Source organism: Ctenopharyngodon idella, chromosome 21 (genome assembly GCF_019924925.1).
Source record: "Ctenopharyngodon idella isolate HZGC_01 chromosome 21, HZGC01, whole genome shotgun sequence".
In the NCBI taxonomy this organism is placed as follows: domain Eukaryota; kingdom Metazoa; phylum Chordata; class Actinopteri; order Cypriniformes; family Xenocyprididae; genus Ctenopharyngodon; species Ctenopharyngodon idella.
In genome coordinates this window covers 28,655,033-28,682,224 of record NC_067240.1, presented here as the reverse complement: position 1 = coordinate 28,682,224, position 27,192 = coordinate 28,655,033, and the positions used below count along the sequence as shown (strand labels likewise).

Below are 27,192 nucleotides of genomic sequence, written 5' to 3'. Positions count from 1 at the left end.
TGTGTGTGTGTTGCGATGGATGTGTGAAGAAAGAGTGTCATAACAAGAGTGCCATAAGTGCTACTGCAACTTGAACGTCTTTAGAGATTTAGGAAAATCATTCTGTAGTCAGAGAGTTTCATGCCAGAGCAATGAGAGGTCAATACATGCTATCAGACCGACAGAGAGGGACGGGGCAAAGGTGAAGAAGATTAACACTGAGCCCTCTGAGGACAATCACAGTTAAATCTTCAGCAGCTGACCCTTATTGTTTCTCTCATTCATCTGTCCGTCCGTCCATCCGTCCGTCTGTTTATTAGGTGGTCATTGTCTTCAGTCGCCTTTCTCCATTGTTTCTAAAGGAGCTCACACTTCCCTGAAACAGAGGAAAAATGGAAAATAAGCCAAAAGAGGAAATGCAAGAACTTCAAACAGCAGGTTTTTTTTAATGTATGTTTGAAGCTAATGGTTAACAAACCTTGCTAACCGATCATGGATGCATAAACATGACATGACACTGCAGTTTAATAGTCTAAAACCTGGTTTTCAACAACGTTTCACCTTTGATATGTCTTGAAAATGACTGTGTTGACAACTATTACTAAAACTAACTGAATGTCAGCTTTTATTCCATACACAATATCGATTTTGCATCACACTGTCTAGACTTCATCGACAGGCTAAAGGTCTATCCAGGCTGAGAAGGATCTGAATACAGCAAGATTTGCTTATTTGTGTTGACAGGTTTCGGATATATACCTTTTTTGTAGCAGGCCCGGTTCTTGCCAGCCATGGCAAGCGTGATACTAGATTAAAAACCTATGATGATGTTGTTGACTTCACTTCATTTCTGATTGGGTGGGCAATACAATATTTTGGAGCCATGATTTGTAGTTTAACTCTTTTTCATGCTAAAAAACCTGTTTACTTTTTACATGTAGCTGCATAAAGATGGCTTCCTCTCCTGGAGTTAAAATATGATTTAGTTCCTGTATTGATCCATTAAGATTAGGGGTGTGCAGCAGAGCCAATATCTGTATCTGTATCAATCTCAAAATTATTTGTTTCTGTATTCAGATAAATCTGAAAGTGGGTGGGGTTTAACTGGAAGTTCATGAAATTACATAAGAAATTTAATTATTTTCCCTTCATAGTTTTCAGTTAAAAATATGTCTTGTATTACTCAAAGTAATTCTTTTTGAATTATATAATTTTTTTGAAATATCTTCTAATTAAAACAATAATACTAAATGTTAACCTTTTTCCTATGCACTACGACGCTTTGCTCAAATTATGGAAGTAACTTTAGTTACCCTGTAAACAATCAGCGAAAGGTTCGCTATGAACACAATAATAAGCATTTTTTTTTAAAAATGGGGTACAATGAGATTACATTATTCTACTCACCCTTCAACCATCAAACATTAAAAGGGAATTTAAATGTGTAAAAGCATTAACAAATTTCTACAACAGACCATGAATAACCTCAAAAAAAATCGACATATATGTCTGTATATTGTATGTTGTCTTACTAAAAAATGTTCATTACCTGAAACATTGAGTGATAATATGTAAAAATGATTTCAGTCATTTTGACAGATTTACCTGCTTTAGAAAGATTCCAGTAAACACAGCTAATAGGGATCAAAAGTGAAAAGGGGAGACAATTCCATTTTAAAGCATTCGTGTGAAAACAAACCTGGAAAGAGAGACGTGAGGATTTGGGGAGAAAAATGAGAGATTCTTATGCATTCCGGTCAATTATTGGTGGGATATATCGTAAATTAAATCGGTAGAGAAGACCACAAATGTGCAATATATGTTGTCTTTTTTTCATATTGTTACAGCAGAATGCAAAGGATAAAAATAAAAATAAAAAAACAGAAGGAAAAGAATTCGACGACTGGAAAGAGCTCTTTGCTATAGGTATTCTTGTTATACCATGTCAAATTAAAATACCAAGTGTTATGTTATTCTCCTGACATCTGAAAATAGAACATAATGGAAATTTTACATGTCATCAAACTGTCGGATAAGGATTTTTTATAGTGCAGACTTATTGACTAACAGTAGTAAATAGACAATAAACTGTTTAACTGACAATAAAGTGAATGTATTTTAACATAAAAAGTCTTACATCACCGATTCTAGCTGAGTACAGATACATTTACAGATAATGGCTTTGCTGCATCCCCCTGCTTTGTGTATGAATGAATGAATGAATGAATGAATACATTCATTCATTCATTCATTCATTCAATGAAATACTCGGATGTCCTGGAGTGCTAAATGTAACAAATGCTACAACTGTGCTATGTGAGTGTGAATCCATAAAGATATGATAAATCTGGGTCTCACATCCAACATTTCCTGACATATCTTTGGGCAGTAATTGAATGATCATTACACCAAAGTTATGGCAAAGGCCTGCGTGAAGATGGGAAAATGGAGGATTTCAGGCTGTGCTGACATTCATTGCCTTTGATTTATGAGAAAAGCACTTTCTCTCACGTCAGGCACTCCAGTGGGCAATAAAGCGAAGAGCTAATCACCATCAGGTAGCTTCTGTGAAACTGTGCATACACGTGCATGTGCCTACAAGTCAACTCAGACAATCTGCTTCTTAATGTCTGGACCTGAATGGAACTGTTCATTAAAAAGCCACCAGCAGGCTGGTAGAGCCCACTATGATTTCTTTGTCAGGCACACACCGACATACTGAACGTGTATGTATGGGAGAGAGAAGATATCTCATATTTTCCTTTTGTCTCGTGGCAGCTCTTTCAAAGGCTTTAAGACCTTTTTTTCATTCTTTTTTTTTTTTTTTTTCCTTTGGGATTTGAAAAGAGAAGGGTGATACAAGGACATGCTAAACCTGTTCAGTTTGTGAATGAAAAGCTTAATTTCATGTAAATTAACTTGTTGGAACAAAAGTCCCTCAAATTTAGGACATTGCCAAAATAGACCATTTAATATTATTATTAATATTATTATGTCTAGAATATTTTAGGGTCTTTTAGTTGCTTATTAGCACGCATATTACTAGAATATTGGCTCTTTATTAGTGCTTATTAAGCACATATTAATGCCTTATTCTGCATGATCTTATTCTACATTCTTAATCCTACCCAATACCTAACTTAACAACTAACTTACTAACTATTTATAAGCAGTAAATTAAGAGTTTATTGAGGGAAAAGTCGTAGTTAATAGTGAATATGTGTTCCCTATACTAAAGTGTTACCCAATCAATAATTAAAATGATAACTGTAACAGTAACTGTAAATATGTTATGTAATGTTGTCTCACCGGTGAATGAGACATGAGGTCATTTGAAAGTGTTCCATTCCACCCTCCACCAATGACGTTTCTTGTGTATAGTATGAATATAATCCAGACGTACAGTACTACGTTCGCAATTACTGACTATAGTAATTATAGTAATTACTTACTATAGTAATAACAGTAAATTATGCTTAATTTCAATCAACTAATCATAAACCAAACCCTAAATGCCCATTCACACCAAGAACGATAACTATAAAGATAACGATAAAGATATAGTTCTAAAAATCGTTCTAAATATAAAAGAATAGCACTGTCCTCACCACAGCTATAATGATATAGAAAAACGATATTGTTGGGATCACTTTCAGAACGATTTTTTTCCAGCTGTTGAATGATAAAACACTGAACACAGCCAATCAGAATCCATTCTAATTTTAGGGCACGCGCATTTAAAATGGCAGACAACATTGCGGAGAAGTTAATGGCCGAGGTCCGGAAAAAGCCACCACTGTTTGACAAGTCAAACCCCTTTTTCAATGATACTTTAAAGAAAATGGATATATAGAAAACAATCAGTCATACAGCTAGACTGTAACAAGGGCACCTTAAAATAAAGTGTAACCTAAATTCTGAGTTGGAATCATTAAGTTTATTAAATATCTTTACAAAAAAACCACTTTCTGACCATTAGAAATAATTGTGACTTTATTTATTTATTTATTTATTGCCTTTGTGCCTTTCAAACTTCAATGTAATTACTTTCTTTGCATGGGCAATGAACGGTAAGGACTAATAGCTATTCTACTTCCTCCTCACAGACCCTTTCACATTTCCGGGGTTCTCAGAAGCGGAAGTCAATATAAGTGAGAAACTTCTATGGTGGTGAATGGAAACTACAACAAATATATTTTACATTTCCATTTGCTCCAATAGCATATAAAAAAAAAAAATCCATGACAGCATTTCTATGACTTTCCAAGAGGAAAAAAAAAAAAAAAGTATCGAGACATTTATTACTGTGACGATCAGTGGCAGGAGGAGCAAGGTGGGGAGCACAGCCAGGACGAAGGCCCATGGTGGAGCCATGGTGGAGACATTGCAGACGAAACCAGGGGGGCGACAGACTGAGACAGAGCTGATGGAAGTGGAGATCCAGGTAAAGCCGATGAGACAATTGACACTGATGGATCTGGAGACCGAGGCAGAGCAGCAGCGACGAGCGTCCGAGGTGGAGCCAGTGTACTAAAGGACTGAGCGGAGCCAGTGAGACTGGGTTCCAGGGTGAAGCCGGAGAGAAGGCGGTAGCCCGACTGATCTGAAGGGGTAAAGGGACAAAGTGCAGCTGAAGGCCCGTAAGTCCATGGTGCAGGCAGAGCGGTGTCTGACCAAGGCAGAGCCTGAGAGATGAGGGAGCCCAGTGGAGCCGTAAGAATGACAGCCCCAGGTGGAGCAAAGGGAGGGAGGACCCAAGGTGGAGCCGACTGGTCGACGAGCTGAGTGAATGGTTTAGCGACTGAAGGGGGAGCTGGAGACTGGAAGACTCGAGGCAGATCCACGCAGCAGGGTGGAGTCAACAGGCCAAGGACTGAAAGGAGCCAGCAGAAGCGGGGCCGAAGGACTGGCTGTCTTTGGTAGAGGAGGTGGGAGAGGGAGGGAGTGGGAGTGGCATCACTGGAAATGCAGGAGACTTGGAGCTGGGCGGAATCAGTGGAGAAGGAAGACTACGGGGATAATCCTCTTCCAAATCCTCATCATAAATTGCAGAGGCTAGCTGCAGCTCACCCTCAGCGGTGGGAGGGGCTTCATTCCACACCCTCAAAATCCACAAGGACCCCCACTGCCAAGGATGATGTTGCCGGCTCACTCACCTGGTCAGACTCTCTGTGGGACTTGGCATCTTGGGCGATGATAGGCTCAGGTGTTATCTCTGGCATCGTGGCAGGCTTGGGCTCCGTGTCTGTGGTGCGCACTGGCATAGGCTCCATGAAGGGTGTGGGAGGCGGCTGGCTGGGCTCTGGGTCTGGAGTTGGGCTGGAGCAGGGATGGTGAATGGAGATCCGTTATTCACAAGCGCCCACTCCACAAATGTGGCAAAGTGTCCCAGAGGACCATCCATGGGCAAGTATGCCTTGGACCGCTCACTGAGGCTGGCGTAATAAAAAATGCAAAGCGAGCAATCCGGGTAGTGGGTGAGGCATGACCAGATATAAAAATCCCCTCATATAGTCCTCAAGGTTTTGCTCCTTCTGCTCCAAGCAGAGCAGGTGAACTGCTGGTAAGTCCATTTTGTTCTGTCACAATCAGTGGCTGTAGTAAATCGCACGAAGAAGGATATAACAAAGAATAGGTTTTAATTCAATAATCCAAAGCAGGAATACACAGGAGATAACACTGGGAGAATAACAACCACTTTAAGACATGGATGACACGGAACAATGAACAGAGGAAACTGAGGAATTAAACATATAGATAGATAACGAGGAAACTCTATGAACAACAGGTGAATGTAATAAGTAACTAAGGAAACTAAGTAGCAAACAGAACTCAGTCAAAACATGAACAGGGAAAATGAAACCAAAACACAGTGAAACTAAAAAGAACTAAACATAAGCCTGATAATTACATTTGTCATAAGAGGGAAAGATATCAAATCTTTCTGTCACTCTCTCAGCCATTTTAGTAACACTCACACAGCAGCATTAACTAGTTTTCTGTAATTGAATGACAAGGTAATGTAAAACAAAGCACACTGATATAAATGTACAAAAAAAAAAAAAAAAAAAAAAAAAGAGATAGATTTATAATGTTAATAACTGTGGAAACTGTGGGGTTCAGTACCAAGTCTCTCAAGACTCAATAGGACATTCATCAAGAGTGGCATTGTTCTTTAGACCAGCAGACAGCACTCAGACGCACACTCCACCTCAGTCTGTGACCTGCTCTTCTCTCAGTGAAGTTACAAAACAAAAAGCAACCAACTGAGTCCTGTTCCTGATATACAGTACATCTACTGCTCTGATGTAGCAGTTTTGCTTGGTTTATTAAAAGTCGTACATGGGCCAGTTTTGAACCCCAGACCACCTGTGCCAAAAGATGTGTCCCTGAGAAATCAGAGCTTGTCAAGAGTAATAACAACTAAAATACTACATCATATACATTTTCTACCATTTGATGTGTCTTTTAAATGATTTAAGCTTTGTATGATAGGATACACAAGTGAATGAAATAAGCACAGCACGATTGCAAATCAAATTGCTGCGCCAGCGTTGCCATCTTTGCGCATCTCTCAGAAACCAGCTCTGTCAAGATTAGTATAAACTAAGATAGCTGAATCATACGCATTTTCTACTAGCTACTTGATCTGTCTATTTAGATTATTTATACCTCATACAATATGATAGGCTGCATGATATTTCTCAGTCGTCCTCTCTCTCAGAGATGGCAAGCATTTAATGTATTCTTTATAATTTGTACAGATTTGCATAGTAAAAGTTGTTTAAGCAATTTTCAACCAGCAAATATTTTCTTTCAACTTCCATGCTCTCTAATCAGCTATTTTATATTTGAATCCTCTTATTTGAGGTGGATGATTGTCCTGACATATCTTGTACACAAAGTTCCTCTGGAAAATAATAATAATGTTTTTTGTTTGTTTGTTTGTCTTTTATGTAACATTTAGTATTATTGTTTTAATCTCGAAGCACTGCATGCGAGGCTATCGGCTCCAACAATTAGAAGATATTTAAATAAATGTTATAATTGTAATAAAAATAATTATTTTATGAGTTATACAAGGCATATGAAATAATAACTACGCAGGGAACCAAATCTACATTTAAAACTGTCTTCTCAAGTAATTTTGTGAGCTTCCTGTTAAAGCCCCACCCACTTCTGTTTTATTCCGAATTCAATAGTTATGTCATGACAACTCTCGGAGAGTTTGGCATGATAATGAATATGTCAATGTTAATGTATTTGGTCTTGGCCGAATGGTTCTGCTATGCTACTGCTGCAGAGCAAGTGCAGAGACTTGCTACCACTAATACATTCACAGACATTGCTGTGAACATGTAAGATATGCTGCTGCTGCACATATAATATATATGAAATAACCCCTGTAGCAGATCTATACAGGTGGAGCTGGAGAAGGAGGACTGCTAACAGCAAACACTACCAGTATTTGAATGTTGAGCCATAGCTCATTGGCCACTAATGCAACAGCAACCAATCAGCTGTGCTATGTAGATAACGATGTGATCACTACCAAATTGAGTTAAGGACCTATCAGCCTGCGCCATCTAGAGTTTCATGACAGAACTAGATATTTCTTTCTTTATATTCTTAAAAATGAAAAGGCAAGTTCCACCAAACATAGCAGATCCCTACCTGGATTCCATAGTGTCTTTGGTGAGATATACAATCCAGTAGACCAAGTTGAAGGCCCCAAAGGACAGAGGAAAGAGGATCCGTGAGTACTTGTCAATAATACTAGTTCCTATCAGCATGTTGTTGGCAGGGACAGTGGAACCTTGCTGATGGAAATCACACTGAGGCGGCCTGGGGAACCTGTCAGTAGCATCTCTTTGGGAGAGGGAGTTCAGCCTTTTCTTCAGCACACCTCCAGGGTCTAGAGGATTCTAGACACAGAGAGATTAATTTGTGACATAAGAACAGGCAAACAGTTACATTAAGATTGGACAATAGAAAACAGGGGAAACATTGCAGCTGATGTAATATGAGAATATAGAAAATTCTATTACAGTGTTTTTGTTGTTGTTGTTGCTGCTGCTCCAGTGAAACAAACAAACAAACTGTAACGAAGCGGGACTCAGGCAGGGATCCAATTGCAAAGCTTTATTAAAAGTGAGCGTGGTTGTACAGGCAGGGTCAAACAGGGACAAACAGGAACAGCAAGGGACAGGCGGAATCGTGGTCAGGATACAGGCAGAGATCAAGACAGGCAGAAATCACTCACAGGTCGGGAAACAATATACAGTCCAAAGGCAGGCAGCAGGGAATCGTAAACGGTAAACAGACAGGATCGGTAACAGGCAGACAGGTAGACGGGATAATAATCAGTAATGTACACTAGGTGAAACAAGACTTCGCAATGAGGTGGTGTGTGAGTGAGTCTTAAATAGTCCAGATAACAAGCTACAGGTGTATGTGGCAAATGATGATTGGTGTGGAGTGTGCATGTGACATGCAGGGAGGATTATGGGAAGTGTAGTCCAGACAGAAATCGTGACACAAACAAATAATATCTAATATCTAATTTAATATGTATAGTATCTATTTATTTATTTATTAGGTATTCTCAGAAAAAATAGATAAGAGGAAAGTGACAAATTTACTGTCACTCCCTCATTAGCTGTATTTCAAACAGTTCGTAAAGATGATATACAGTAGCTGAAGAAAAAAAAAAAAACCTGAAGTTAATTTGTGTCAACACTAATAAACTGTCATGTTGTGGTTGGGAGTAGGTGAGGCAGGATCTAAGTGCAGCTTTTTTATTTAAGATAATAAACAGGAAACAGAAATCAGGAGTAATCCAGGGAATAAAACACAACAAAACAGCCTAGACAATAACCAACAAAGAACTGAAGAAACTAAGGGATATAAATACACATCAGGAAGGCAGAGGGAAGGACCAAGCAGGAGACACTGGAGGGAGGAACCAGGGAATAGATTTTGGAGGAAGGAGCCAGGGAGGATATGACAGAGGGATGAGCCAGGAAGCAACCCAGAGCAGAGGCATTAGGACAAAGGGCCACGGTGGAATCGATGGAGGAAGGAGCCATGATGGAGCCAGGAGCCTGTCCGACTGAGGTGGAGCTGTAAGTGGGAGAGACCCAGGTGGAGCAGAGGAGACGAAGACCTGGGGTTACTCCATAGGACAGGAAGGCCAAGGCAGAACCAGAGAGAAGGAGGAGCCCGGCAGAGCCAGAGGGGTGGAGGGCTGAGGTGTAACCGGAGACCCGGAAGTCCGAGTCAAAGCTAGAATGACAATGGACCAAGGCAGAGGCAGAAAGACGTGGGAGCCTGGTGCAGCCCGAGGGATGGCGGACCATGGTGGAACCGAGGGAGTGTGAATCCAAGCTGGAGCCGATGGGTCAGAGAGCTGAGTCCGGGGCTCGGCGGCTCGGGGTGAAACTAGGTGGGGTCTGACTCCAAACATTTAATCCAAAACAATCTGGGTTTGCAGTGGGCTTTTTGTAGTGGGTGTGGTGAAGGGCTGGATGGGTTCTGGGTCCATGGCAGGGGTGAGCTCTGGCTATGGGTCCGAGGAACACATCACCATCAGGTAGGCAGACTCCAAACAGGTGAGGACGTACTCCCTCCAAGTGAGACTTCCCATCTCTGGCAAGTCCACCCACTAGCTCTTCTGCATGCTGACCCAATAGATAGTCTTCAGACTGGCATCATTAAACTTGGAGAAATAAGCCAACTCACAAATGTGGATGGAGTATTCCCACAGACGAAGTCCCATGTGATGACGGCTAGTGACTGCTACTTCTAGATCCATTTGTTGGGTCGGTTATTCTGTCACGTTGTGGTAGGGAGTAGTTGAGACAGGATAAATAAAGAAGTACAGCTTCTTTATTCAAGATAATAAACAGGACACAGAAATCAGGAGAAATCCAGGGGATAAAACACAACAAAACAGCCTAGTGTAACTAAGACAATAACTGAAAAAGAACTGAAGAAACTAAGGGGAATAAATACACAAGGGAAACAAGATAATGAGCAACTCAACTAGAAAAATTTAATGAACATAATCAGTAACTATGGTAACAAATAATGATTGGAACATGAAACAGGAACAGAACACATGACAAGGTGAAACAAACTAAAAATCCATAAAACAGCATGAAAATCTTACATTAACAATTTAGCTTTGTGAGCAGCACACTGATATGCACTGTTGTCATGTCATGTTGTTCTTTCCGATTCCTGTCTACTATCAATACTAAATAAAGGTTGTTTGTTCATGTATTTAAAGGTATTTAAATTCTCCAGATGGGTGACAATTAATGATATCTGTAAAATGAGTTTAAATCAGTCTTTGCTTTGAGTGAATAAGGTTATTTATGGCTTTTATTTGCAGCGCCTTAGCCCTTTCCGGCTTTGGAACGTTTTGGCATTGAGCAACTGCTTTGACTCGGTTCCATCATTGAGCAGGTTTCCAAGCTGTGAGTGTCAGCTGCAGATCACTGTGTCGCCCCTACTGCAATGTGAAATCGCCCAGGGAGCACCTGGCTCACGCTGCCATAATACCGCAGCTATTTTTGACACCGCAACAGGCAACAGCTAACTCAGGCTAAATATCCAAGGCAATGGGACATTCACGCACTTGCATCATATCCCTGGCTCTCTATATGTATTTTATAAATGTGCACAGTTGCACTGTTCTCCAAAAGAGCCGTCATATATGCACATTTAAGATTTTTTACCCCAGAAATGCTTATAGGTGAGGTGTGTAATTTCTGCGCAGTAGCGACACCACAAAGAATTGCAAAAATAGTGACTGTTATCTCAAACACACCTTACTGCTCCTTTCCCTACTGCCTCCCATTCACATTTTTTTTTTCTAGTTATGACGTATTCTTACCCCAAACTGCTGCCATTGCTTGAGCAAGAAGGTGATATGTCTGTGTTTTAAAAAAGCCACAATGTTCAGCCTCAAGAGTTAAAGGTTCCCTTTGAAATGAAGTGAGACTGATCTATTATAGTGAGACTGAAGGATGTTGTTTTGCAGTTTTCTCATTCATATCTCATGACTCACTTTTCTTACAATGTTGCTCATTAGAAGCTACTCAAAAAGGTCATGATGCCTATCCACAGTAATGTATAAAAACTAATTCTTTGTTAATCAAGATGAAAGTATCAATCTTTATTGTAAAAAAAAAAAAAAAAAAAAAAATCATGAGCACAACCATAACTTGATGAGATATTAATAATGAAAATTTTAATTCCAATATTAGCTACCTGTGAACCTTATAGGGTGGAAACATGCAAACCATTTATTCATGAGTTATAAATGTTTGTAACTTGTGAAAGTGCACCTTAAAGTGGACATAAAGTGAAGCATTTATTTATAGGATATGTGAGATTAAAATTTTACTTCAGAGCACGCTGGAACAGTCCTAACAGCGTGGCTTTACTGGATTCTATATTTATATGTGTAATCGCTGTGTTACTTCTCTTCTCACTTCTTAAAGGCTGCCTATCTGTAATCTCATTACATCCTATTGCTCACCTGATCAACAGGCTCTATTTCTCTGGGTCTGTTCCTCTATCATTAAAAACTGCTGCTGTTACTCCTATTTTGAAGAAATCAGGACTAGATTCTTCTGCTATGAATAATTTCAGACCTGTATCCAATCTACCTTTCATTTCTTTCATTTCTAGAAAAAGTTGTTGCCTCTAAGCTACAATGTCATCTTTCTGTTAACAACCTTCTTGAACCCTATCAATCTGGTTTTTGATCAGGCCATAGCATTAAAACTGCATTGCTGAAAATTGCCAATGCCTTCTCCTATCTGCTGATTCTTGCTATCTTACTGTTCACATCATGCTTGATTTAACATCAGCTTTTGACACTGTATCCCATCACATACTTATCTCTCGTTTTTCAGCTATAGGTATCACATGTAGTGCCATTTTTTTTTTGTTGTTGTTTACATCCTATCTCACAATTATTCATTGCTGTCCATAACTTCAAATCTTCCACTCTCTTAAGGTGTCCCTCAAGGCTTTGTTCTTGGACCTCTTGGACCTCCTTTTTTAAAAAGTCTGAACTGAGTTTTTGATTGATGGGGCTTTAATTCTATCTCAAAATATTAAAAACCTATGTGTTACATTTGACCCTTCACTTACTTTTCAATCTCATCTAAACTCTACTTCCAAGGCTGTATTTTAACACCTTTGCGATATTGCCCGTCTGCTCTCAGCCCCAAAGACACTGAAACTCTAGTTCATGCTTTAATAACCTCACGTCTTGACTACTGTAACTCTCTTCTTATTGGACTGCCAATAAAACAATTGCTAGATTACAATATATTAAAAATTCTGCTGCTAGAGTCATTTCTCAAGTCAAGAAGTCTGAACACATTACCCATTTGCTCTATAATCTACATGTGTTGCCTTCTCCTTTTAACTTTTAAAGGCCTTCATGATCTTGCTCCCCACTATCTGTATGAACTGTTGCATTATTATTCACTCACTCGCGTTCTTTGGTCATCTGACTTAAAACTGCTTACTGTACCTCACTTTAGTGCATCAACAATAAAATACATTTCACAAGAAAAATACCATCTCTTCTGTGTGTGCAATAATAATTAATAAATAAATTATTTGTCTGTCCACTTTACATTAAGGTGCAATTTTACAGGTTATTCATGTTTATAACTCATGAGTAAATGGTTCATAGGTGTCCACCCTACATTAAATTTCACATGCATCTAATAATGGAATTACATTTTTAATTTTTTTATACACCTCATAAAGTTATGGTTATACTCTTATGCTTTTTTAACATAAAGATTGACACTTTCAACTTGATAAACAAGAAATTAGTTTTTATACATTGCTGTGGGTAGGCAACATAGTAAGAAAAGTGACATGAGTCATGAGATATTAATGAGAAAACAACAAATGCATCCTTCAATCTCACTATAATAGTCTGTTTTTGCTGCATCATGAAATAAATCAGGAATCTGGTTTTGAGTGAAATAAGTATGAATAAATATATTTATTAAGCATTTTTAACATGTGAGTTTAAAAACGGCTCACTATTTGACAGGCATTGCATTAAATGCAGTTATAGCTGCTTATCAACAACTGATAATGCTTTTGTAAATGAGTTATTATGAATTTGGAAGCAAACAAAACTGAGCCACAGACTTTGTCATTATGCCTGTGACATCAATGACATGCAATGGAAGTCTGACTGTGACTTTACACGTTAATTTATTTACTCATGGCAAGAGTACTAAGGCATTGTGTATACCCCTAGAGCAATCAAGACACAGAGGATAGATCCCCTCGCTTTGAGCCTGGCATGCTTTCGCTTGGATGTTTTGCTACATTTAACTGATTATATAATCTGCAGCAGCAAAATTGTTGGGGAGGCCACTGGCTGTCTCCTTTCGTCTAGTGTGCTTGTTATTAGCTAAAACAAGAGAGCGAGCCATGAAAGGCAGAGAGAAGAGAGGCTGGAATGAACAGAGAAACAAAGATGTATGTAAGAATTACCGAAACAACTTCTCCATCACTTCTGGCCGCTGCTGTGGCCGCAGCACAGGCCATATTGGCCCGCCGAAGTTCCTTATTGGCCTGCAAGGTGGAGAAATAGTTGACAGCAGCAAACTCGATAAGGGCAGAAAAGACAAATGCGAAGCAGACAGCGATGAACCAGTCCATGGCGGTGGCGTAGGAGACCTTTGGTAACGAATGACGGGCGCTAATGCTCAGTGTGGTCATGGTTAGAACTGTGGTGATGCCTGTTGAGAATACATAAAAACAAACAAACAGAAACAGTTAGCTTGATAAAGATCTCTGTTTTGTTTTCGGTTTTCAGATGAAGTTTTGGTAAACATCATTAGTTTAACTTAATCCTAAACAGTAATTAAAAACAGTGATTTAATGAATAGCTGAAACTGAAAATTCTTTAATTATTTATTCAACTGCATCTCACACCCAAAATCTGAGCTGTGAAAAGCTGTGAAAATGTAAAAATATGAAAATTTTCTATGAGCATATAAAATGTTTTCCTTAAACACTTTTCATCAGGCTAATGATACAGTCAAAACAAATTCAAGGAAAAAAAAAAGGTTAATTGTAGTTCTAAATAGAACCCGGTTCTTTAAAAATGGTACTTTATAGACCTTATGTAGCTCCACCCCTTTTCATCGCTGCGCTCGTTGTCTTTTGACTTCCGGTTTGTATTTCCACAGCGATCTTACGTATTTAGAATGAACTCCTCGTTTTAAAATCTTCTCGGTCTACTGACATTTGTCAAGACATCTGCTTTAAACATAACAATGCTCATGATAACTTTCATTAATTCTACAACAGGTAAATCCACTTCACCAGCTATTTATCCTTTGACAGCGATGCCATAGAAATGTACAGAGCTACCAGTTCAAAGACAATTTAATAAAGATGGCGGCGCGCTTGTTTCTCTGGCGCACAAGGTCTAAAAGGAGAAATGTCTTAAATGATAGCATAATACTTTCATGTTTAATGGGTTATTTCATTTCTTTTTCTTCTCTAGTGATAAAGTATGCTTATGAGCTGTTTAATTCATAAACCTTAAAAATGAATTAAAATGAAATTAATTAAAATAGTTAATTAATTAAAGCTAAATCCATACCATGATCCTATTATGGGAACCCCTAAAAGGTTCTATATAAGAAGCATCTGACTGAACCCTTTAAGGTTCTATATAGAATCTTTTCTTGTGGTTACAACAGTCTTGTTGTAAGACTGTTATGGTTTTATGACAGACAACAATGCTGTTAAAATGACGTACATATCCGTATGTAAAGCATGGATCCATTTAGTGGATTTTAACCATCCTGAAATGAGTATGAAATCTGCAGTATGAAATTGGTTTCATGCTAGTTCCTGTGATTTAACAACGCCTTGAGTCCAACAAGAGGAATGTCATGGTTCTGTGTCTTTAGCTATGTCTACAATAATCTGTCTGCACTGAGACAGCGTCATTGTCCTGCGAAAACGGAGCTATTTGAAGATGCTCTCCGAAGTGGATAAATTTGAAAACACCATTTTTGAGTTGTGGTGTGGACTGTGAAAATGGAGAAATTATAAAATGATGATACATTTACTCATGTGACGCATATTGTACCGATAGATATCTGTTTTTACTTGCACAATGTTGCTAAAGATAAACGATACTTTGTACAATCTTCATATTATATTCCTGTAAAGATGACGGAATATTTACTCATAATTGCTGTCCTGCGTCAAAACATGAGGGCAGTTATGTTTTATACCATACATGGAACGGCAAAAACGATTGTGCCAGAACAAGCAATAGAACTTTATTATTTCTGGTCTCTTTGTATCATCTTAGTGAGCTTTTATATATTTTACGCATGCACAGTACGATTTAAGCATTTTTTTCTGACATTTCAGAGTGAACGAGAATCTGGGAGAATGCTTAAAAACCCTGGATGAAGAGCTTTTTTTTTTTCTTTTTTTTATGTAAAGTCATTTTTAAATGTATCCTAATTAATGTATACGTAGCCTACGTCTTCTTGTTTTTCTATGTGGACTCAGTTTGTAGTTTTTCCTTGTGTTTCACTCATTATCCCGATTGTTTGCACATGTTCCTTGTTAATCTATACCCCTCCGTGTATAAATAGCCCTTGTGTTTCCTATGTTTCTGGTCAGGTCTTGTTCTTTAACCAACACAAAGGGGCTGATGGGAAAACTAGGGGGTGAAGAGAAGTGTACAGTTATTTCATAATGGATAATAGAGACCCATGGTCTGCTGGTGCGTGTTGGCTCTGTTGAGTAGGTCATTTACTCAAAGCTCTGCATGAACTCCCATGGAATAGCTGCAGGATAAATAGCCATTAGTTCAGTAAGGACTGAAAAGCCTTTGAGATTCAAAGTGATTTGTCCAAAAGATGACAGATAACATTATTTAACAAGCTTCGCGATATTGAAAAGTGTTGTTTCATTTAATAAAATATATTCATAGAATGGTAACCCAAAGGCAAGGGATTTTTATTTTATGAGCAAAGAATGGCCTTTCTATATTTCAATCAGTTCATGTTTCTTAATGTTTGGAACTATAAATCTTCTATTGTGTTGGATTTTTTCCCCCCTAATAATTTTCCTTTTTTTCTTCCCCACATAAATATTTCTTTAGTTTGCATATTGTTTATGTTTTCACCATACTATACTACAGACAAAACCATCAGAAATGTGATGAGATTTTCTATTAAAAGTTGTCTTTTGTTTTGTTTAATAAAGTGACAGCTGCATTCAGATCAGCTACGCTCACCTTGTCTTCTTAACAATTACTTTTTTGGGGGGGGGTTGGTGTTGTTAGAATATTGCAAAAATATGAATATAGTATATTAGTAAAATCAACATCAAGATTAATACTGTCAATCCTATTGTCATACAGTCCAGTGCAAAGTCTAGTCCAAAAAAAAAAAAAAAACTACAAAAAACCGAGCCTGACCAACTCAACACTGCACCAGTTATCCCCATAGCTGGTGAGATTACAGATTTCTTTCAATAACTCAGAGTGCTATTAATTTCATTACAATGTAAAACTATTTTGTCACAAAAATATAGTATCCACTCGACCGAATCTCTGCCATATCATGCTCACCACGTAAGGGATGCAACCTCTATTCTTCGAGCCTCAGCCCCTGCCTCAAGAGTAAATCTGACCACAGGTTCAGATGTCCTGGGACATGAATCACCCTGATGAACAAAAACTTGTTATGGGCCCAGAGTAGAATCAGCCTCGCAAGCCTGCACAGGGGGCGAGAGCAACCCTCCCTGATGATTCCGGTAAGAGACCACTGATGTATTGTCTGTCCTGACCAACACATGACAGCCTTGTAGGTACGGAAGGTAACTCCTGAGAGCCAATAATTATGCTAGTATCTCTAGACAATTTATGTGCCAATCGAGATGAGTGCACTTCAAAACCTCCAGCAGGACCACTAGATGATTTTATTCCGCCTGTGTCTCATGCTATCGTAGACCATGTTTGCTTTCTATGATTGGAGTGTGCTCAAGCGAGTGTGCTGTTTGGGGAGGACCCTACTGGCTGGTGGCTGGCGGTCGATCTTGCAGGTCAAGGTGCAGTCGGAGATCGGCTGGCACCTCTGGTGTGATGTTTGGCAGCATGGCAACTTCTGACGAATGTTTTTGCTGGGTTCTGCGACCTATCCAGCATGGTTATACCATCCAGTTTCAGCTTGGTCCACATCAATTCATTGTCTGCACCTCTCCAGTGAATAATCAAGTACACAAAGCCAAAAACTTTTTTTGTTTTTTGTACGCTTGCAAAAACTCACCAAGAGGAGATAGAAAAACTGCTCTAAAAAGTGACAGATGAACGCTAGATAATCTTCTGTACAGGTAACAGATAAACTGCTTCCTAAAGAAAGCTAAATTGGTGTGATTCTATACAGGCTTCAGACAATCGTCAGACCTGGAGGTGTTCCCATAGTGTCAGCTACTGACACAGCGTCAAGTGATTCTATGAAAGGGAAACAAAAGTTCCACTTTCTCAAACACTTAAACACTGAATTTGCACCTTGTGAGTTACTGATAGTTGCTTGTAAAATATTTATAATAAAATTCATTCAATAAACAAGTGAACATTTGGTACTCAAAGTTGATGTGTTAGAAGCAGGAAAAATGGGCAAGGGTAAGGATTTGAGTGAGTTTGACAAGGACCAAATTGTGATGGCTAGATGACTGGGTCAGAGCATCTCCAAAACTGCAGCTCTTGTGGGGTGTTCCCGGTCTGCAGTGGTCAGTATCTATCAAAAGTGGTCCAAGGAAGGAAAAGTGGTGAACCGGCGACAGGGTCATGGGCGGCCAAGGCTCATTGATGCACGTGGGGAGCGAAGGCTGGCCCGTGTGGTCTGATCCAACAGACGAGCTACTGTAGCTCAAATTGTTCAAGAAGTTAATGCTGGTTCTGATAGAAAGGTGTCAGAATACACAGTGCATCACAGTTTGTTGCGTATGGGGCTGCATAGATGCAGACCAGTCAGGGTGCCCATGCTGACCCCTGTCCACCGCTGAAAGCGCCAACAGTGAGCATCAGAACTGGACCTCGGAGCAATGGAAGAAGGTGGCCTGGTCTAATGAATCACGTTTTCTTTTACATCACGTGGATGGCCGGGTGCGTGTGCGTCTCTTACCTGGGGAACACATGGCACCAGGATGCACTATGGGAAGAAGGCAAACTGGCGGAGGCAGTGTGATGCTTTGGGCAATGTTCTGCTGGGAAACCTTGGGTCCTGCCATCCATGTGGATGTTACTTTGACACATACCACCTACCTAAGCATTGCTGCAGACCATGTACACCCTTTCATGGAAACGGTATTCCCTGGTGGCTGTGGCCTCTTTCAGCAGGATAATACGCTCTGCCACAAAGCAAAAATGGTTCAGGAATGGTTTGAGGAGCACAATAACGAGTTTGAGGTGATGACTTGGCCTCCAAATTCCCCAGATCTCAATCCAATCGAGCATCTGTGGGATGTGCTGAACAAACAAGTCCAATCCATGGAGGCTCCATCTCACAACTTACAGGACTTAAAGGATCTGCTGCTAACATCTTGGTGTCAGATACCACAGCACACCTTCAGGGGTCTAGTGGAGTCCATGCCTCGACGGGTCAGGGCTGTTTTGGCAGCAAAAGGGGGAAAAACATAATATTAGGAAGGCGGTCATAATGTTATGCCTGATCAGTGTATATATAAAATTTCAAGCTGCAGTTTTGAAAGTGAAATGTCCAATGAGTGGTGCTAAAAGGTGTTCAGTTTTATCTGAAACAGATTAACATAAATCTGGTAACGTTTTATTATTTTAGTTGTTGTACGTATTAGAGATGGTCAATACCATATTTTTTAATTCGATATGATACTGATACCTTTTGTTACAATTTTATAACTGATACTGATTATTTTTTAAATGGCAATGTGGTTTTTCAAAATAGTGTTCATTTTTTTTTAAGGCTTGCATGAAAAATGTAGTTACACTTTGTAAAAAGAACATTTAGCACTTTCTAATAGTTTCTATTTTTTTTTTTTCTGCAGGTGCAAATTAGCGCTACACCAAGCTACATTTCCTTTCTCCCATTCTCTCCATCTCTCTCAATTTAATGCAGTGTGAGTGTGAGGATGTGCGTGGCTGCACCCTTTCTTTTCAGTCATGTAACAAAGGCAAAAAAAAAAAAAAAAAAAAAAAGTCGCTGTTTGGATTTAAATAGGCAAATGCTTATGATCGGATCATTATTGCAGTGATTATTATGTTTTTTAGCATGTTATATGTTTAACCAAAAATCGATGCACCTCTTGATGGAAATAACAATTGGATGGAAATGACAATGCAAGAGGTGAGCACTCTGTAAAGTCTCCTCCAGCACATCTCAAAGACTTTCAGTGAAATTAAGGTCTGAACTCAGATGTGCCAATTCATGTGTGAAAATGATTCTTCATGCTCCCACACAACAATTCTTTCACAGTTTGAGCCTGATGAATCTTGACATTGTCATCCTGGAATATGGCCATAATGAATCTTCCTACATGGTTGTTTAAGAAATGAAAATCTACAGACTCCATCAATTAGGCTTAGAGGAACTGTTACCAATCATATAACATGCTAGAAACATAATAATCACTGCAATAATAATCCAGTCATAGACTCTTAAGCGTTTGCCTATTTAAATCCAAACAGCAACAAAGCTGAATTTTCAGCATCATTACTCCAGTCTTCAGTGTCACATGATCCTTCAGAAAAAAATTCTAATGTGCTGATTTGATGGACAGGTAACATTTCATATTATTATTATTATCAATGTTGAAAACATTGCAAAAAAAAAAGCAGCAAAAACTTTTTTCGACATTGATAATAATATGAAATGTTTCCTAAGCACCAAATATTAATGTTTTACTGTATTTTTGATTATATAAATGCAGCCTTGGTGAGCATAAGAGACTTCTTTCAAAAACATAAAAAAGAAGTTATATTTCCAAACTTTTGACAGGTACTACCAAACAAGTTTACTGTTAGAAAAAGCCATATATATGGAGCTGGTCTGCATTTCCCAAAAGCATCGCAAGCCAAAGTTGATCGTAGAACAATTGCCACCAATGGTCTCTACGATCAACTTAGGCTTACAATGCTTTTGGGAAACTCAGCCCTGGCTATCAGATGCAAATGTAAAAAATGTATTACTCTACAAATCATGTGCTGTGGTAAAAATGTTTTGAGATCAACAGAGTATATATAGTAGATATAGAGGCACGTATTTCCAATGAGTCTGGGTTGCAACTTTCATTATTTTCTATTAAAAACTTGATGACATGCCAAGTCATATGCTGTCACTTTACTTTCCATTTACCAATTATGTTTAAAAAATTCTGCAATGCAGCCTCAAATATTTTTATATTTAAAAAGTCAATGTCATGCCTGATACCATCAATTTAAGGACAATCATACAGACATCTCTTTTCAGTAAAACAATCTTTACTTTTTGCATTTTCACCACACTATGCCCCACCTTCTCAAAACCTGCTACTTTAATGGCAAAGGTGTTGCTGATAAAATCTGCCACCCTATCCACATCACGACTAGCTTGTTGTGTTCTTGTTGGAGTGCTGTGGGTGATCTATAGGGCAGCTCATGGTCAATGGGTTGAGCAGATTGAAATCAGATACGTTTTCTCATTCAAGATGAGACTACATTCGAGAGAGAATCTGCTATGAGGACAGCCCAGTATGATTCCTTACAGAAGGGTCATGAAACTATTAAACGTTATGTTCAAAAACAATGTACTTAATTAGGTCAATTGACTGAATCTGAATTTATAACTGACACTCATAACTACTGTATTAAATATCACATACATAGCTCAATCATAACTTCATGGCCCTACAAAATTGATACCTTCCACAGATAAATATAATTTAAGCTTTTTTCTTCAAAATCTAATTAAAAAAAAAATCATTGAATGTTCAACTGCGGTTTCAAATGAAAGTTTAATATTTAGACAGAGCTTATTTATACAAGAACCCATTTAACGGATCCTGAGCATGAATAGAAATGTAGTGAAGAAAGAAAAAGAAAGCAAAGGCACAAAAACGAATCCTAGGGGCAAAAGAATGCTTTTAAGGGCAAAAAGTCGGTCCAAATTAATCTCAGTCAATTACATCTTTGAACCATATGCTTTGGGTTATTTCAGCTCTTAGTGGTAAAACATTGTGATGTAGAGAAACTACAATAGATATGGACAGTGAGTGCACCTATTCATCTCTACTCTCTAAAGCAAGTCATTTGTCAGAACCTCTTACTCCTTTTCTTTTTTACACTGTATTAAGTTTTCTTTCACATCTATTTTCACAGGCATAGCACTCTCACCTCAGAACTGAGAAAGAACTGAGAAACATGCTGTAGGTTACTCACCTCTCCACATGAGCCGGTGTTTGCTTTGCAGAAACTAATCTCCTGACATGGTGTAAATAACACCTCACTCAGAGTAAGCCATTTTTATACTAAAGTTGTGACTTTATCAGCAAAAGATGAACATATACCAATTAACCCATTTAAGTCTGCAGGCAACTATAGCTGAAATACACCTGGCAACTTCACTGACTGGTGGGAAATCATCTTTAATATCTCAATCTTTGCATACGTTTCTATGAGAGTGTCCCTATCAAGACATATTTCGGCAGTGAAAATTCAAATGCTGATGTGTTTTTCATAAAGATAAATTCTACAGTTCTAGGTTATAGACTGATACACTCCTAATTGCCCCAAAACCCATTCTAATAGTCCCATTGAAACACAAGCGGGAGACCACAAAGAGGTTTGCTTGAAACATTTGTGCATAACAAATTAATCAGCTGAAAAAGCAATGAGGACAAAGTAAAAGTTAATACATTTTTTTTATATTAAGTAGCACTCTTTAGTATGCAGTAAAGATTAATGCAAGATATGTCCGTACTCTTTCCACAAGTGAAAATTTGAGTAATCTTTTCATGTACCCATGTTTCTGTTTTATATATGGAAAATAGGACAAACAGAGGAAGGCAAGGAAGAGGATCTCAAAATGCTTGCTTTTATATTACACCACCGCAGAACAAGGGCCAAGGCACTTTAAGTGATTTAGAACCATTGCCAACAGTTGCCAAGAAGAATGCATTAAGATAATGAAGCAGAATGTAGATCTACATAAAAAAGTAACAGAAAATGTGCATCATCTCATCAAGTTATTAGCAAATTTATCTGGCTTCTTTTTGTTTACGAAGAAAGACTTTGATGTATATTTATGCTGGCACAATTTTTGTGAGAACTTTCAGTATCACTTCACAACTCTTCACTTTAAATTGTGCTGTAGCTTTTCAGTGTTTTCATTTGTTTCATATCTGGTGTGCTTAAAATTCAAACACCTTCTGCTTTCTCTGGCTCAGTTCCAAAACTTAGTGAGCTGCTTTGCTCTCTACTGCCTATATAGGCTGCTGTCTTTTAAAACAGCATCCTACCTGACTGGAGCTTCAAGAGTGGCTGATTTGGAATACTCTAAATGGGTGGCAACCCAGAGTGCTTCTCATGTAAAGCACTCAAGTGACTCAACAAAAACTTAATTAGGGGACCTAATTGTAATCATTAGTGTCTTCTTCTTATTATTCTTCTTCCAGCATGCGAGTCAAAGCCAACCCATAGAATCACTTGAGGGAAAGTTTAGAAATTTGGCGCACAGCAAATTTGGAGTCTCTACCTCAAACCCTCTAGCGCCACCAACTGTCCAAATTTGCACTCACATTTATGTTAATAACTTTTGAACCATAAGGGCTAAAACATTTTTTCTCCCTCCAATTTCTTGGCTCAAGACAATTTGATTACCCCATATGACATCATTTCCTTTGTGAAAGTTGACTAGTCAAAGTTGACAAGTCAAATCGTCCTCGAATAACGCCAAAATGAATGTGAGGCTGTATCTCAGCAAAGCTTTAGCTTATTCAGTCCAAACTTGGTTTGTGTTATGACAACCATGACCTGAAGATACCTGCACAGTTTGTGCACAGTGCCATAGGTCAAGAGGTATGAAAAATAGCTATTTTTGTGTAGAAATTCTAAACAGTTTTCTAAACTCTTTAGATCTCTTTAGATTTGATTTCAGCATGCCAAGTCAAACAATACCCAATTTTCCCATATAGGCCATTTTGGGTCTAGATCATTTTGAATTTCTTTGAAAACCTACTTTTTCAAACTCCTAGACGATTGGTTCGATTTTCACCAAATTCGATTCAGATCATTTTCAGACCATGCCAGCAAAAAGTTATCGTGTTGATAGACAAAACCATTATTGTTTAACATATCAATTTCATTGAGGTCATGATGCCAAACTGACACCAAACTTTGTGTGTCACTGTCACCCCACACTGACCAGACCACATCAATGTTGTGATAACGCCACCTATTGGTCAAAAGTTATAAGCAATGAAATCATATTACATGTGAATGCATTTATATATATATATATATTAACCATTTTGCCTAAAATCATCTACAAATGTGTTGAATTAATCATTTTTACAGATAGTGCGCTTGGCCCCTTAATCACTGCTTGCAGCTATATTTTCAAATGAGTTTACCATTAGCAAGTTAACAATGAACATAGAATAAAAAGCACATACAAAAAGGTAAAATAGTCTAAATAATCCATAGTCTGTTTAATTAATACTTTTCAGTACTGAATTAATTATTATTATAGTAACACTTATTAGTATAGGGAACACATGTAAATTATTAACTATGACTTTTTCCTTAATAAACACCTAATTTACTGCTTATTAATAGTTAGTGAGTTAGTTGTTAAGTTTAGGTATTGGGTAGGATTAAGAATGTAGAATAAGACATTAATATGTGCTTAATGAGTACTAATAAATAGCCAATATTCTGGTAATATGCATACTAATAAGCAACTAGTTAAAAGACCCTAAAATAAAGCGTTACCATTATCATATCACTTTGTACATTGTTTGGATTTTTTTTTTCCACTGAGCTTGTTGCTATGCATTTTAGGATTGCATTCTATTTGAGGAATACATTGGAATTTGGCCAAAACAAGGTCATAATGATCTTAAAAGGCATAATGTTCCTGCCTACCTTTTAGAACAGCCTTCATGTCAGGTATCTATGATCTATTGTTCCTTAAAATGCTGCAGCCTTCTAGGCCTGAAATGCAATGTCTTATTTCAAAACTAATTTTTTATGCATAAAATGCCATGCACTCTACCATTTAGTATTATAATACTAATGCGTATGCAGTGAGCCCAACAGACAAACAATTAAATAGGAAGCAAAAAACAGAGGCTTACCAAACACAGTTCTGGCAGGTACTGACTCTTTGTCAATCCAGAAGGAGACCTGCGCTAAGATCACAGTCATAATGCAAGGGATGTATGTCTGGATCAAGAAGAAACCCATTTTCCTCTGCAGGTGGAAGTACACCGTCATGACTATGTATTCACCTGAAACAGATGGACATAGGACATCAGTGGCATGGGCAATCCTAAACAACTCTTCAAGAAACTGTAGATTCCATAGAAAAACATTAAAAACAAATAGAAATTCTAGTTCGAAAAATGTCACATTCAACATATATGTTTAAGATTTATTTAAATCAAGACAATGAACATTTAGTTGTTCTGAAAAAAACTGAAAAAAAAAATGTTGGCAAGAGGTTGGCATTATGAAAGCTCTCAGAACTGATGCTCAGCACACCAGAAAACAACAGTCACTAAATCATATGTCCCAAAGATCATACCTGTGTTTGATTTCAACCTCTCACTAGACACCGTCTGTCCAATGAGATCATACTGTAGTAGACTGGAACTCTCTTGAGGAACTTCCACTGAAAATAATGGTCCTTTCTTCCATGTGTAAACAATCTCACTCATTGGGTAGGCATCTATATTAGGCACAAATCAAAACTAAAGTCAGTCATACCAGTAAATCCATTTAAAGGGAATATGTGCCATTTTGACATACGTACAGCTGCCAAATTTCAAAGGGCATGAATGTCCATCCATTGGAAAATTTATCAATCGCATGGGGCACTCTGCATTGATGGTTAACCTGAAAACAATAAAAGTGTTACCTTTAATTTATGTGAAATAACAGATGATTTTGTTAAATTCTATACACAGTGGGGTTCAGTCTGAGTTTATAGGAAAATCCTTTGTATACAATATTGTATACAACACACTTATTTCTTTTATCATCATAAACAAATAAGAATACATTGTTTTACAGTTTTATTTTAAACAATTAACCAGTAGGACTGGTAAGAGAAATTGTTAAGTTTCTACTGCAATTTTAAAGAGCAAGTGTGCAGTCCATCTTTCACTTGGAGAGCAAATGTTCTGGCACGCAGGTTACCTCATGGTGTACAGAATAGTTCCGTTCTGCATGATGCGGAACAGCTTGTTGGGAGTGGTCATGTTGTGTGAAATAGAACGTTTGCCATTTCGGAAAAATGTATCCGGTGTCCAGATCTTGCTGACCATTAGGTTGTTGAGACGCAGGATCTCAATGGGGCCCTCAAATTTCAGCCGGTCATCAATCCATGTTTGCCGAAAAAACACATCCATTGTGTATTCCTAAGAAATTATTATTCTTTTTTATTGTTTTATTAAATATTCACATGTAGTTTCCATGACTACAGTTTTAAATAAACACAAATCTAAACTGTCAACAGCAACCCACAATACTTTTGTATGAGTGAACACATCACCAAAGTGTCATCGGGTGTGTATATGATTCAGGTTGGTATACATTCACCACCAGGAATGGTATTTTTATCTTTTTTTTCCCCCACTAATCTTGGCAGAGATTTATCTATACTGTCTTTCGGATTGTCACAGTGTATCACATGACAAGCGAGGTGGCTTTGGACACTGTAGAAAAATAGTGTAGTGTATAACAGAGGAAAGAAAGCTGAGCCGGGACCCTCACTGTCAGGGATTGTCAACCAGATTAAAATCCCTAAGCTGCTATAATGACATCCTGCCCAAATGTCAGAATAATGAAGCCAGGCCAACATGACTAGAGGCAGTGGACATAGAAAACATGCAATTACAGTGGATTTAGGTTTATATGCATGATTGCATGCAATTGTTTTTACTCACATACCATTTCCACATCAGAAACAGGACCAAAGCTGGTGACAAAGATGTCCGTTTTAACCTCTGTGAAAGGACCTACAGTTTTTCAAATATAAATAAGTAATAGAAAGAAAGAAAGAAAGAAAGAAAGAAAGAAAGACAGACAGACAGATGCTCCTTAGTTCACTCATTGCAAATATTTTAAACATAATGATCTTACAAAGCAGTAAGGCAGTTTCTAAAAATGAACTTGATGAAGCCTGACATGCAAAGTCCAGAATAATTTACAGTGAAAATTAAATAAAATGTATTTATTAAACTATCTTTAGTAACACTTTAATATGTTAAGTAATTCCAGCAGTTGCTTACCTCCAAATCCAGGTCGGAGTCTGTTGTCATATCCATCTAACAATCTATCCAAAATGCGCGTAATGTTATCCAAATATATCCTTGTCTCATTCGGTGGATTTGCCAACACCTGTCCAATACTGTAAACAGACTCAAAACCTAATTTCCATTTTCACACATGAATAAGCAAAGCAGAAAAATAAACACATGTGCAAAGTAAGATAAAAACACTTTGCTACTTACCAAGACAGGAAAAAACATGTGCGTATCCAAGCCATGCTTTACGCGCACTCTCTATCCAAGTGTCCCCTTGTCAACTGGTGTTAGTTGCACATCCCATAATTTATGTGTGCGAAAGGAGCTGGTGTGGTTGCGAGGCTTGTGTGCATATCCTAAAGCTTTTATGCTTGAAGTCTTACTGGAGTTCCTCACTGGAGTTCCTCTTCTCACTCACTCTGATGGAAAACTAAAGTGCTTTTAAAGAGGCAGAGGGATGTAACCAAAGGACATTGACAAAGATCGAATAAAGCATTATGAGAGACTAGAGGAGAAAGACTGCTGTTTGAATTTACACTATGATTGCCATTTTGTCTGCTTAAACTCTTACCAACTTTGATCATTAGTTATTGTACATTCAAATATTTAAAATCTCATGAAACTTCACTTAAAATCTTT

At 38.1% G+C, this 27,192-nt stretch overlaps 1 protein-coding gene across 4 annotated transcripts; it reads right to left on the bottom strand.

Moving 5' to 3' along the window:
• On the bottom strand, window positions 1-26,987 carry gabra6b (gamma-aminobutyric acid type A receptor subunit alpha6b). 4 transcript variants are annotated; one of them, XM_051877820.1, is made up of 10 exons: window positions 26,761-26,985; window positions 26,539-26,657; window positions 26,198-26,265; window positions 25,445-25,665; window positions 25,059-25,141; window positions 24,831-24,974; window positions 24,382-24,534; window positions 13,525-13,772; window positions 7,654-7,904; window positions 1-355 (listed from the first exon to the last, which is right to left on the bottom strand). In XM_051877820.1, the coding sequence occupies exons 1-10, from the start codon at window positions 26,793-26,795 to the stop codon at window positions 346-348; spliced, it is 1,332 nt and encodes a 443-aa protein (XP_051733780.1). In that variant the 5' UTR covers window positions 26,796-26,985; the 3' UTR covers window positions 1-345. The 4 variants fall into 4 exon arrangements, with proteins under 4 accessions (XP_051733780.1, XP_051733782.1, XP_051733781.1 ...); XM_051877822.1 differs by lacking the exon at window positions 25,445-25,665 and having other exon boundaries at window positions 26,539-26,676; window positions 26,761-26,987; XM_051877821.1 differs by lacking the exon at window positions 25,445-25,665 and having other exon boundaries at window positions 26,761-26,987.
• Window positions 26,988-27,192: the final 205 nt, after the last annotated feature.